Source organism: Scomber scombrus, chromosome 15, assembly GCF_963691925.1.
Source record: "Scomber scombrus chromosome 15, fScoSco1.1, whole genome shotgun sequence".
NCBI lineage: Eukaryota > Metazoa > Chordata > Actinopteri > Scombriformes > Scombridae > Scomber > Scomber scombrus.
The window spans coordinates 27,805,723-27,818,898 of NC_084984.1; the positions used below are offsets into that span (position 1 = coordinate 27,805,723).

Here is a 13,176-nt window from a genome sequence, read left to right on the forward strand (position 1 = left end):
CAACTGTGGGTGCGCAGGTGGTCGAGTGGTTAGAGCGCATACCACATACACAGTGGACCCCGGTTTGAATCCCGGCCAGAAGACCCGTACTGCATGCTCACCCATATATATGTCTATAGACATATATATATATATATGCCCTCCACATCTATAGACATACATATGTCTATGGTCACACACCTCTCTCACTCCCATTATTTCCTGTATGTCAACTATTAAAACAACAGTTTCATCTCATTCACACTGCATGGAAAATTATTGTTGAGAATCTGCGTGTTTGCACTGTGACTGTAGGTGTAATGGTGTGTGTGTGTGTGCGTATTTTTTAAAAATGTATTTATTCTGCATTTAATATATTTTTGCATTGTGTTTATTATGTACTATCTTTTGTATTGCATATTATGGCCTTTATGGTTGTTTTTATTTTATTTTTTTTGCAGCATGGGTGGTTAGCCCAAATTTCCCAATAAAGTTTATCTTATCTTGATCTTGTAAAAACTGTAAAATGTACATTGAAAAATTGTTGTGCAGAACTGAATCTGGTAAAAAAAAAAAAAGAAAAAAAAAAGAACTGTGTGAAGAGTTTTGAAACACAGAAATGTGTGTTGGCAATTGTTACATTTACTGTAAATGAATCGTCATTTTGCTTTGACATCCTCTTTGTGCTTTATTTTTTTTTTAAACTTTATATACTGTAGTGAAGCTCATTCAGTGAAGTTTCAGTAGCAAAACCACACCACAACTGCTCCACCTCTGTCCATTCTTATAAATACTTCCTAGCCCTCTCCTCCCCTTTTGCTCTTGTATTCTGCACCCATCCCCCCACCCTATTTCTCTCTTCCTGTTTCTTCCTCTCTGTCATAGCGTCCTGAGGGGGTCCAAGCTGCCCGGGTGCTACAGAGGACTTCCTAGAAGCCTCCCCTACAACGCAGTCAGCAAGTGGAAGAACTATGCTCATCAGTCATTTTTTCTTAATAAATCATTTAAGTACATCTTGTTGTCGGTGTGGTCCTTATTAATTAAAGAAGGTTTATTGATCTCAGTGCTTCAAGGCTAGAGCAATACATCCATAATAAGTACAAACGTTCTTTTAAAGGACATCCAGTACTATTGAAGGGTTGGTTCAGCTTACAATCAGTCCACACAGAGTGTTATTTGTCCACATTTTGACATATTGGGACATCTACCCGACATAACAGACGTGAATGGCTTTTTGTTCGTGGTGCTAACAGCTCTGAAAAGTTATGAATGATAACGTGATTCTTATTCTGTGTTATGTTACTTAGTACAGGTTCAGTAACAATTGAAGGTATATTGTGATGTGCTGTTTCCCGTGCTTCTGTGACTCACCTGTCTGCTTTGTTCAGCAGGTGGGTCATCAATACAAATACAACACCTGGCACCATGTTATAGAACCAGGCTGTTGGCTGCTGGCATGCACACCTTACACCACTGACTCTACTGACATCCACACCCAGTGCTTTGTTAATTCATTCAATTTGATTTAATTCATCTTTTGTTAAAATTCATCATGGTATGTCTCCTATTTGTTGTGACCAAAGAGCCAGGTCATAACAATATGACAACAGGTTCTTTGAATAATTTGAAACTATAGTTAAAAACTAAGCAACCTAGTGCAGGACAGCACTGTTCACTGTGGTTGAGATGGAAATGGCACAAAATGTGTCTCTGTAAAGAAAAGTTTCATTTTAATATAATTTATATCCTATTGCTGATTATTATTCATCTGTCACACTACAACAGAGCTACATGACATCTTTTTGTCACAGTTTTATGTAATATCTTTTTTATTTTTTATTTTCACATTCAATAAAAAAGGTATTGAATTGTTTATGTTTAAAACGTTTTTTTTCTTCAAGTAAAAGGCTTTCTGGCCCATATATTAGCCTGTGTGCAGCATTGTTCCCATTCCTCATACTTTTAAAAGTAGCACAAATTGAAGTATCAGCAGATGTTCTTATTAATGAGTCATATGTGGATATAATCTAGAGGTGAGTGGGCCTATAATAGAATACATAGAGATGTAGGGACACGGCAGCCAGCAGAGAGCGCTCCAGTTTGAAAGGGCATTGCTACAGTAATACTGTCTACTGATTTCACACTTAGAGGATAAACAAGATAAAGATAACAAGCGTCAAGTCAATAACTTGATTATATAATGTATAGATATGTATAATGTATCAGACCAACTGAGTCTATCGAGGCTTTTTCGGGCTCTGTTTTATTGTTATAGTACAAAACATGCAGATGTGCTGAGTCGTTGCCTCAGCTTTGAAACAATAAAGTACGGCTTTACCAAGAGTCCTTAAATGCAACATCTCTACTGAGCCGCTTCCTTCACTTCCCGGAAACATATTCAGCAAGATGGCGACGTTAACAGTGAGCCGGCCACCGTTCGGGGGTTTCAGTTTCGAAAACTGTAAGAGGTAAGCGTTTTCCAATGAGTGAATAATTCCACTAGAATAATTCTATCATTTAGTTGTATAAGATGTTACGGTTCGAGTGGAGACGTTGTGTTTAAATGAAGGCTATTGCTAGCGCTTTGCTAGTGATGCTAGCTTACGCAGAGTGACTAGTGGCTTCCATACAATGACTCAGGCATTTCAACACGCTAGCATTACCTTTTTAAGTTAACTCAACTTCCACTCATCAACATTAGGGACTGTGTATGTTTAGAACAGTCGTTTAAATTGTGTTTATTAATACCACAACACATTACGTCACTATGTTTTATGTCTTACTGAGTTTTTGTAAGGAAAGCGACACGGCGGCGCGGTCATACTCTGCCCCGTTAATATGAACAGTTCATAAATAACGTTACCATAAACTGTATAGAAAACGCTGTATGGAAGCATTGTATGAGCAGACTTTATACATTAGAAATCGAATATAAATGTAATAGTTTGTCGCGTCATTATTTGTAGTGTGTAGGGTCTTTGTTTTTATTTAGAGTAATGTACAACAAATATAATATAATATAATATCTAAATATTATGAAACATAACTGGATAGTGTCTCCTTCTGTTACATTATTTATACTTATTGAAATACGTTAAAGTTAGGTACGAAAAGTCTTTATAAAAGAACTAATTTAGGTTTCCAAAAAAAAAAGAAAACAAGCCTCAGAAGGCATTTAAACGTCTTAAATTAAATTCACAAAGCTCTTTACGTATTTTCTAACATGCAATATATTGTAATGTTGGTTATTAAATGTTTGAATGTGATTTTAAATCTAAATCTGGCTTTAAAATTGACAGTTCTTGTTCCAGATCTCTGACATTCAATGATTTAGTTATTTTTTTAATTGGTTAATCGTGAATCCATTCATTCATTGTTTTATTAATGCTAAATAATTTTAAACTTAATTATTCTTAATTGTTTTTATTTATATCTGTCATATTTTGATCATGAAACAGATGAAACTGCATTCTATGTTTTATTAAAAACATCTTTAAATGTCTTGAATTGAACTTGTTAAAGCTGTAGAATCCTGGTTTAAAAAAAACACAATATTTAATATATTTATATAAATGGTCAAATGCCAAATATAGGTAAAATAACAATATGCTCATTGATTTAAATATACTAATAGTCTAAATGACTTTAAAAGCATTGAAATATCACCATCTATACATCTGCTTATTAAAATCCTGTTAATGTGACTGATTAGTTGAATTTATTCCATATGTTTATCACACATAGTACAAAACAATCTACTGGTTTAAACAAAGATGAGTTTAATTAGAGTAGAGATGTAGAAGAGTCAGTAAAAAAAAAACAATTAAAATGATTTCAACACTTATGGTCTGACTGCACAATATTTGTAAAAGTGTCTTTAATTGTAATTTATTGATTTGTGTAGAAATGCATATTTGGAGGGTGAAGCTAACAAGGTGGGCTGCACCATGCCTGCTGCTCGTAAAACAGGAACCACCATCTGTGGTGTTGTCTACAAGGTGAGTGGATTATTATATATTATATAATATTCTGCTACACTGTATAAATGTATTAAACTCTGTTCACTGTATACTGTTCTTTATTCTGTTTAGTTTTTTAAATGTAAAGTCAGTTAAAGCATACATGTAGAGACAGGATAAACTACACTGATTAATACCAAGCTAGAATGAATTACATCATCAAGGCTCAAATACTATTCTCTCTCTCTGTCTCTCTCTTTCTCTCTCTCTCTCTCTCTTTCTCTTTCTCTCTCTTTCTCGCTCTCTCTCTCTCTCTCTCTCTAAGGACATTTTATAGTTGAGTCATATATTCAATTTTTTTACTATACACCACTGTATTAAGTTGGTTAGTGGTGGATACATTGATTTGTTGTGGCTTGACCAACTTATAAACGGACCTTTGACTCATTGAAAACATTTTTTGTGGACCTTTAAGATTTGTATTTGAGGAACACTGCTCTACAGCATGTGCAGTGGCATATTAGTGGTGGGTTAATTGGACATTCAGGAAAATGAGTGCCAGCAGCTGGTCAATTCCTAACAGTCACACTCATTTGCTTTTTTAAAATTTTTTAAATTTTCTGTAAATTTGGTTAAAATTTGAGCTACTTTAGGATGGAAATCTGCCTGCTGTATATTTGTTTTAAAACACACGAGGAGCTTTCAAAACGTGCCTACTGTCTCTTATTATTCTTCTTCATTTGTAGTGGTCAGAAAAGCAGAGTGATTTACTCTGAACTGAACTCATCAAAAATGTACATTTACTGAATCTGACTGATGTTTTGTGTGTCCTGTGAAGGATGGCGTGATCCTCGGAGCTGACACCAGAGCCACTGAGGGCATGGTGGTGGCAGACAAGAACTGCTCCAAGATCCACTACATCTCCCCCAACATTTAGTAAGTGACAGCTTCTCCTACACTGTTTCAAACTCTCAACAAAAAAGAATGGTGATGGTGTGTGTCATTTTTTCCAGGAGTCTAAACAGGCTGAATTAGAATATTCTAATCCCACACACATCACATCCAAGCTTGATGTGATGTTTCACTCCAGATGTTGACCGCTGTCTCATGTTGTTTCTGTGCAGCTGTTGTGGAGCAGGAACAGCTGCAGACACAGAGATGACCACTCAGATCATCTCCTCCAACCTGGAGCTGCACGCCCTCTCTACAGGCAGACTGCCACGCGTTGCCACTGCCAACCGCATGCTCAAGCAGATGCTGTTCAGGTAAACTGCTCACATACATCACTGTATGAGCTGTAGACTTCCTCTTATAGCTGGTTTGAAAATGTTAGACAGTATCACATATGAACGTGTGTGTGTGTGTGTGTTCAGACAGTATTACATATGAACGTGTGTGTGTGTTCAGACAGTATCACATATGAACGTGTGTGTGTGTTCAGACAGTATCACATATGAACGTGTGTGTGTGTTCAGACAGTATCACATAAGGACGTGTGTGTGTGTGTTCAGACAGTATCACATATGAACGTGTGTGTGTGTTCAGACAGTATCACATATGAACGTGTGTGTGTGTGTTCAGACAGTATCACATATGAACTGAGTGTGTGTGTGTGTTCAGGTATCAGGGCTACATCGGGGCTGCCCTGGTCCTGGGTGGAGTGGACTGTAACGGACCCCACTTGTACAGCATCTACCCTCACGGCTCCACTGACAAGCTGCCCTACGTCACCATGGGTCAGTCTCTATACACATAAACACACACCACTGTCCTCTACACACTTCTCATATTTCACTCACTATTGCACATCCTGATTGGTTAATAGCTGTTATAATTAAGATCAAGCTCTATGTGCAGACTTTGATTTGATCTTATTTATGTGAAACACTCCACTTCACACTTTAACCTGAAAGTGAGATCACACAGAACCTATTTAGTCAAAATGCTCACTAAACATGATGAAATAATTACATTAAAGCAGCACTGTTGATTAAATATGTACCACTTTAAAATAACATGCATAATAACAATTTAGCACACATATTTCACTTCATCCAAATAGTGGAGGTCCTGGTTCAATACTGCTAAAATATTGATATATGTATTAAAGTTTAATGAGGAGAAAGTGACTCCTGAAATGAACATGATACAGTTAGCTGGAGAGAAGATGTCTCACTCTAATGTTGGAGTTGTTGAACTACAAAATACTGGCGATTACTGTGGTGTTACAGAGTGGAGACTCTTTCTTCACAAAAGATCTTTGATGGAGTACAGAGCAGTTTAATTTCAGTGAGCCGAGTTCACATTCCTTTTTACATTTCTATAAGTTATTATTATAAAAGCTGCAGATGTGTGAGGGATTTGTCAGCCACACTTTTTCATAATCCTCAGTGTCAGTTTGATGTTCCCAGTAAAGTCCCTGTAAACAGGGTTAGGGTTAGGGTCCTGTGATGAGTCTTATCTGAGCCATGTTCAGTTATTAACATGCACTCTCACATATATAAGCTCAACAAGCAGCAGTGAGTGCTTTCACACTGCTGGCCTTCTCCTCTCAGGCTTCATTCAGTCTGTTCAACCTTGTTGGTGCAGCAGACTCCACACTCACCTCCTCTGCATGTTTTCACTGTTACAAATGATTGAATCTATGATTGAACTTTAGGTTCCTATCAAGGAAACACAACATGATTTGAATTATGCATTACCAATTCATAAATCATGCTTATGTTATAACATAATTCTGATGTTGTGCCTATAGAATCACATGAATATAGTCTTAGAGAACAGTCATGAAGTCCACAGGCAATAAGAATGATAAATGTCAGCCCCCTACAAACACCCCTATACAACATGGTATTTTAAATCATTAGAATTATTTTCATATCATTTTGTAATATTTTTAGCTCCTGCACTGATAGCAATTTAACGCAATTTGGTTCCTCTACATGTATTTGTGTATATATAAATAGGTGGACTGACAATAAATGAACTTGAACTTGTGTGATGATGTAATAATGCAGCTGTGTGTCTCTTCTATAAAAGGCTCTGGCTCTCTGGCTGCCATGGCTGTGTTTGAGGACCGCTACAAGCCTGACATGGAGGTGAGTCCACCTGCTGCTCATATGGAATACATTAAAGCTCACACCTGTGCTCTGACTGGTTCATCATGATGTTAATGTGTCTCTGACAGGAGGATGACGCCAAGAAGCTGGTGCGTGATGCCATCGCTGCAGGTATCTTCAACGACCTGGGCTCCGGCAGCAACATCGACCTGTGTGTCATCACCAAGGGCAAGGTGGACTACATCAGGCCCCATGATGAGGCCAACAAGAAGGGGGTCAGGTGAGAACTGCACCAGTTTATCTGTCGTCTCAATTCATCCCCATTATATCTCCTCTCTTTGTATCATTCCTTTATTTTCTTGCTTTAATTTGACATTTTGGGGATTCATCTTAACATCACTGGTTCGAAAGTGAGAACTGTAAGAACTCTTGAGATTTCACTTCCACAAACAGACATGACTTTAACTCTGGCTCAGTTTGTCCCTCCTGTAGCAGCTTCAAACATCATTCATGTGTAGAGACATCACATTCATAATGATGGAAATGTTCCGGAACTTTAAACCCTCTCATTCATCATGAAGCTGATGCACATTTGAAAACAGTCTTGATGTTTTAACAGCGTGTCAGTGACTGTATGTCCTGTCAATCAGTTTGTGCCAATATTAATATGTAAAATATACTCACAGTCTGAATCTGGACAACTTTCCAACCACAGTTCATTAAACCTGTCTGACTGAGTTAACAATAGCAGGTCTGATCTGTTTGAACCATCTTTTGTATTTCATCTTCAGTTGTTGCCTCCTGTCTGATTACACCTGAACAAGTGTTTTCAAAATAGTATAATAATAATAATAATAATGTGCATTAAAATTCCAGCATTTTCTCATCAGTATTGATCAGTGATTCATTGTTACTCGTTTTTCAAGCAGAAATGACAGTCCAGCTCCTCCAGTTTGATAATCACTGTGAGCTGAATGTTTTGGGGGTTTGGGGCAAAACAACACGCCCATCCCAAAGATGTCACTTTAGGAAACTGTGATGACTATTTTTTGTTATTTTCTGTCATGTTATACACCAAACAACTAATCCATTCATCTAAACAAAACTACAACAGAAAACTATACTGGATATTTTCTCCACTCTTTCACTGCTACATTTAAAAAAATAAAATAAAATAAAATAAAAAGTTTTACATGCATAGTCCACACACTTTTATATAAAGCTCCATTGTATTTTAATGGAAGCACCTGTTGCCATGGTGAACTGTAGTATTACAACTCATTCACCATGTACGTTCTGAACACTGATACAACTTGTGATCAGCTGATCTGGAACTGAAAAGTGTCATCTCAGGTTGAATCAGCTGACAGTTGATGTGAAGAGAGCCCCCACATAACTGCAGCAAGCACTGTAGGACAAAAATCAACCAACATACAAAATCAAATCTTTATACTTTGTGGAATATTTGTATCATGTATATGACGTTATGACAATCAGCTGACATGTGATGTACCTGCACAGTGCATCATTACAGAGCATGTTGTTAATGACTCCCATCACTTGATGAACTGGTGGCTGACTTGTTGTCTTGTTGCTTGTTCTGCATGAAGAGTTTATGAGCTTGAAGCATCACAGCAGTGAGTACAGATGAGAGTGTTGTTAGTTTCACAGCCGCCGTCTCTCACTCTTTTCTTATTTAGAACTAACAACTTGTGTCTGGATTTTCTTGGCTTGCTCATTTTGACTTCACTAATGTTGCATGGCTGTCTCAGTTGGATAGTAGTGTGAAGTGAGCTGCTGTGCTGATGGAGTGTTTAACCACATTAAACAAGCAAAAGACTTGTTTAATGTAACTGATGAGTTAAAGTGAATCTAATCATTGTTCTTCTCTCTGATCCAGAACTGGTGACTACAAATATAAAAGAGGAACCACCGGTGTGCTGACAAAGCTGGTGACCCCGCTCAACCTGGACGTGATGGAGGAGAGCGTACAGACGATGGATACCTCCTAAAATACTTGTACATTGTATTTGTTGACATGACCACCCCTCACTATTCCTAACAAAGAAGGCATGTTTTTCCATGGTTTACAATAAAAGTTCACCTTTTTGTTCATGAAAGTAGTTTGACTCAACACATTTATTTGTGATACAACAACACATCTGGAACATCATGGAACACATCTTCATCACTACACCACCAACATACCCATAATCTGCACATCCAGCAGAGAATGTCCTGATATTAACTTCACTCTACCTGCACCAAGTCACACATACAATCTCACATAGAGCTTTTCACATTTCCAAACCTGATCCCAGTTCATTCTATAAATGTATTATCATATCAGCTGTTTGTTCCATACCAAGATTTAAATAATCAATAAGCATATTCTCTTTTGGAAACATTTTGACTTGCAAATCTTCAAACCAGCCTCATGATCCAGACCTGCAGTTTCCTGTGTTTTTTAACTTTATCTGTGCAGCCCTAAACCCAGCAAGCAGAGAAGTCTATTTATTATTACTGAAACTGATTTTAACAGTGTCCAGAAGGACTCTTGACTCTTAACCCTTACATACTGTTCAGGTCAAATTTGACCCATTTTGACATTTAACAGCTGTAAAAACACCTCTGAAATACTCTGAAATTTGATGACTGAAGTGGTCCAAAATGCACCAAAATAAAAATGTATTCAAATGTTATACTTTTATATAGGTGCTACAAGTGTTTGTCCATTGAGGATGTTCTGGGTCAGATTATCTCTGTATCTATTGACATGTGTTTTAGTGAAATGAATAGTTGATAGTTTTAATAAGATAGTAGTTATGAGGATTTCTTTTTATGATGTAGCAGTGAAGACTGATGGCTCTAATGGTTATACAATAAACCCCACACTTCCATAAAGTTATAAAATACATTTACATCATTATTGCTATGTTATATTTTCATGTCTTAGGTCAAATAGGACATGATATTGTGTGATAGGAGATGTTTTTAGTGTAAAACCTAAACATTCTTCATAGTGCAATGGTGTAGAATATGAACAGTATGGAAGGGTTACAGTGTATCAGTCAAACTACTCACATGTACACAACCATGCTGACAGATCAGAGGAGCTTGGGTTTATATTTTTAAGCCTGGAAGGAGTGATAAAAGTTTTCCATCATATGACTCATAACTGATATTTACATATAAACCACTACATCTTGTTAGAACTCAGTCAACCGTTTAAAATCAACATTTTATACAGACCTGAGACAGTCAGAGGCTGAAACACAAACATCTGTCTCAAAATTAGTCATCACTGAAATCTGGAGATAATGGATCTTAATCTCAGATTCTTTATCATTGGTGAAATTGTGCTGCTGCCAAACAGTTTGACTGATGACTTCCTGTAGCTCTGAAGGCGGTAATGGACAGGATACTTATCATTTTATGATCGTTATTACACAATGAGAACTTCTAGCTGTGTGGGTGGAACAGAACGATACCACAGTAAAGATGATAAAAATCAATTAGTTTACTGACCTTTACAAGATTGTCGTCCAGCCAATCCAAAATACCTGTTTATCCTTCTTATAAAAGCAAATCAGCGGATATCTGGTAATAAAAGATTATACAAATAGGCTACAACCTCTTTCTCTTGGCACTGATCTTTTTTTCGTTTCTGTTTTTATGACAGTTTAGTCTACAATCGAATGCACATTTTCACAATTGAATCATTAGACTTCAGGGTTTTCTTATATTTTTACAGCGCCGTCAAGTCATTTTTTTTCTCGACTTAAGTACCGTCAAGTATTGGGCTGTGAGCGCTTTCAGAATGCGGGTGACCTACACTCAGCACTGTACCTGAACGCCTCCTGTGATAAACGTGCTCTGCTCTCTTTAGAGAAACTCTGCAGAGTCTCTGGCCTCTATGTCCTCTCTGTCCTCTCCTCTGCTCTGTGTCTCAGTATTAGTGTGTAGCTCAGTTTTTAATATTTATTAAAATGTGTCAAATTCTTATATACTTCCGACTGGCTCATATGAGCCGCTCTACTATAGCAGCAGCAGAAGAAGGTGAGAGGAAGGACGACTGGCTGTGTTCTTCATTCTTTCTTAATTTCACTGTTTTCACGTCAGGAATATTATTCATTTTACTAACATTTCATCATTTCTCTCCAGTGAGATATTATTGGATTTATAATAATGACTTTGCTGATGGAAACAATATCATGTTTAAAATATAAATCTTATTCTGTTCTGAATGTATTCGTTTAAAAAAAGAAAAGAAAAGACAGTTATTTTTTAGCCCTCCCTGAGCTACTACCTTATCGTGGTGGAGGGGTTTGCGTGTCCCAATGACCCTAGGAGCTCAGTTGTCGGGGGCTTTATGCCCCTGGTAGGGCCTCCCATGGCAAACAGGTCCTGGGGGAGGGACCAGACAAAACGTAGCTCACAAGACCCCTTATGACGAGTAATATATATGGTTCTTCGTTTCCCCTGTCCGGACGCGGGTTCCCCCCCCTGGAGCCAGGCCTGGGGGTGGGGCACGATGGCGAGCGCTTGGTGGCCGGGCCTGCGCTCATGGGGCCCAGCCGGGCATAGCCCGAAGAGGCAACGTGGGACCCCCTTCCCGTGGACTCACCACCCGTAGGAGGGGCCAAAGGGGTCAGGTGCAATGTGAGCTGGGCGGCAGCCGAAAGCGGGGACCTTGGCGGTCCGATCCTCGGCTGCAGAAGCTAGCTCTAGGGACGTGGAATGTCACCTCTCTGGTGGGGAAGGAGCCTGAACTGGTACACGAGGTTGAGAAGCCTTCTCGAGAGGGGTTGGACTCTCTTCCACTCTGGAGTTGCCACGGGTGAAAGGCGCCGGGCAGGGGTGGCAATACTTATTGCCCCCCGGCTTGGTGCCTCTATGTTGGAGTTTACCCCGGTGGACGAGAGGGTAGCCTCCCTCCGCCTTCGGGTGGGGGGACGGATCCTGACTGTTGTTTGTGCCTATGGTCCAGACAGCAGTTCAGAGTATCCACCCTTTTTGGACTCCTTAGAGTGGGTGCTGGGGAGTGCTCCCTCTGGGGATTCCCTCGTCCTGCTGGGGGACTTCAACGCTCATGTTGGCAGCAACAGTGAGACCTGGAAGGGTGTGATTGGGAGGAACGGCCCCCCCGATCTGAACCCGAGTGGTGTTCTGTTATTGGACTTCTGTGCTCGTCACAGATTGTCCATAACTAACACCATGTTCAAGCATAAGGGTGTCCATATGTGCACTTGGCACCAGGACACCCTGGGCCGCAGTTCGATGATTGACTTTGTAGTCCTGTCGTCGGACTTGCTGCCTCCAGAGTCCCACAGGCCAAAAAGGCCCCTTCTTCAGCTTGACGGCATCCTTCGCCGCTGGTGTCCACCAGCGGGTTCGTGTATTGCCGCCACGACAGGCACCGACCACCTTGCGGCCACAAGACCGGTCGGCCGCCTTGACAATGGAGGCACGGAACATGGCCTACTCGGACTCAATGTCCCTCGCCTCCCCCCGGTACATGGTCAAAGTTCTCCCGGAGGTGGGAGTTGAAGCTCTCTCTGACAGGAGACTCTGCCAGACGTTCCCAGCAGACCCTCACAATGCGTTTAGGTCTGCCAGGTCTGACCGGCATCCTCCCCCACCATCGGAGCCTACTTGTGGTTCCTAGTATCTCTAAAAGTAGAATGGGAGGCAGAGCCTTCAGTTATCAGGCTCCTCTCCTGTGGAAACACATTCCAGATTCGGCCCGGAGGGCAGACTCCCTCTCTACGTTTAAAAGTATGCTTAAAACTTTCCTTTTTGATAAAGCTTATAGTTAGGGCCGGCCAGGCTTGTCCTGGACCAGCTCCTAGTTTATGCTGCTATAGGCTTAGACTGCTGGGGGACTCCCATGATGCACTGAGCTTCTCTCTCCTCCTCTCTCTCTCTCTCTCTCTCTCTCTCTCTCTCTCTCTCTCTCTCTCTCTCTCTCTCTCTCTCTCTCTCTCTCTCTCTCTCTCTCTCTCTCTCTTTCTCTGTCTCTCTCTATTCATCCATCTATATCCAATAACATTCATGTACTATTAATGCTTCAATAACCTAAACTTCTTCCCCGGAGTTGTCTGTGCTTTCTCGTCTCACAGGTAATCTGGGCCTGTAGACGTCCGGATGACAGATTCCAGTCCCGGACCTTCTAGCTT

The 13,176-nt window shown here is 39.8% G+C and overlaps 1 protein-coding gene across 1 annotated transcript; it reads left to right on the forward strand.

Annotated features, from left to right (window-relative positions):
• The first annotated feature begins 2,371 nt into the window (after positions 1-2,371).
• psmb7 (proteasome 20S subunit beta 7) lies at positions 2,372-9,120 on the forward strand. Its single transcript, XM_062434392.1, has 8 exons — positions 2,372-2,447; positions 3,884-3,977; positions 4,777-4,874; positions 5,063-5,203; positions 5,559-5,674; positions 6,978-7,036; positions 7,126-7,277; positions 8,898-9,120. Exons 1-8 carry the CDS (start codon positions 2,386-2,388, stop codon positions 9,007-9,009), a joined length of 834 nt encoding a protein of 277 aa, XP_062290376.1. The 5' UTR covers positions 2,372-2,385; the 3' UTR covers positions 9,010-9,120.
• Positions 9,121-13,176: the final 4,056 nt, after the last annotated feature.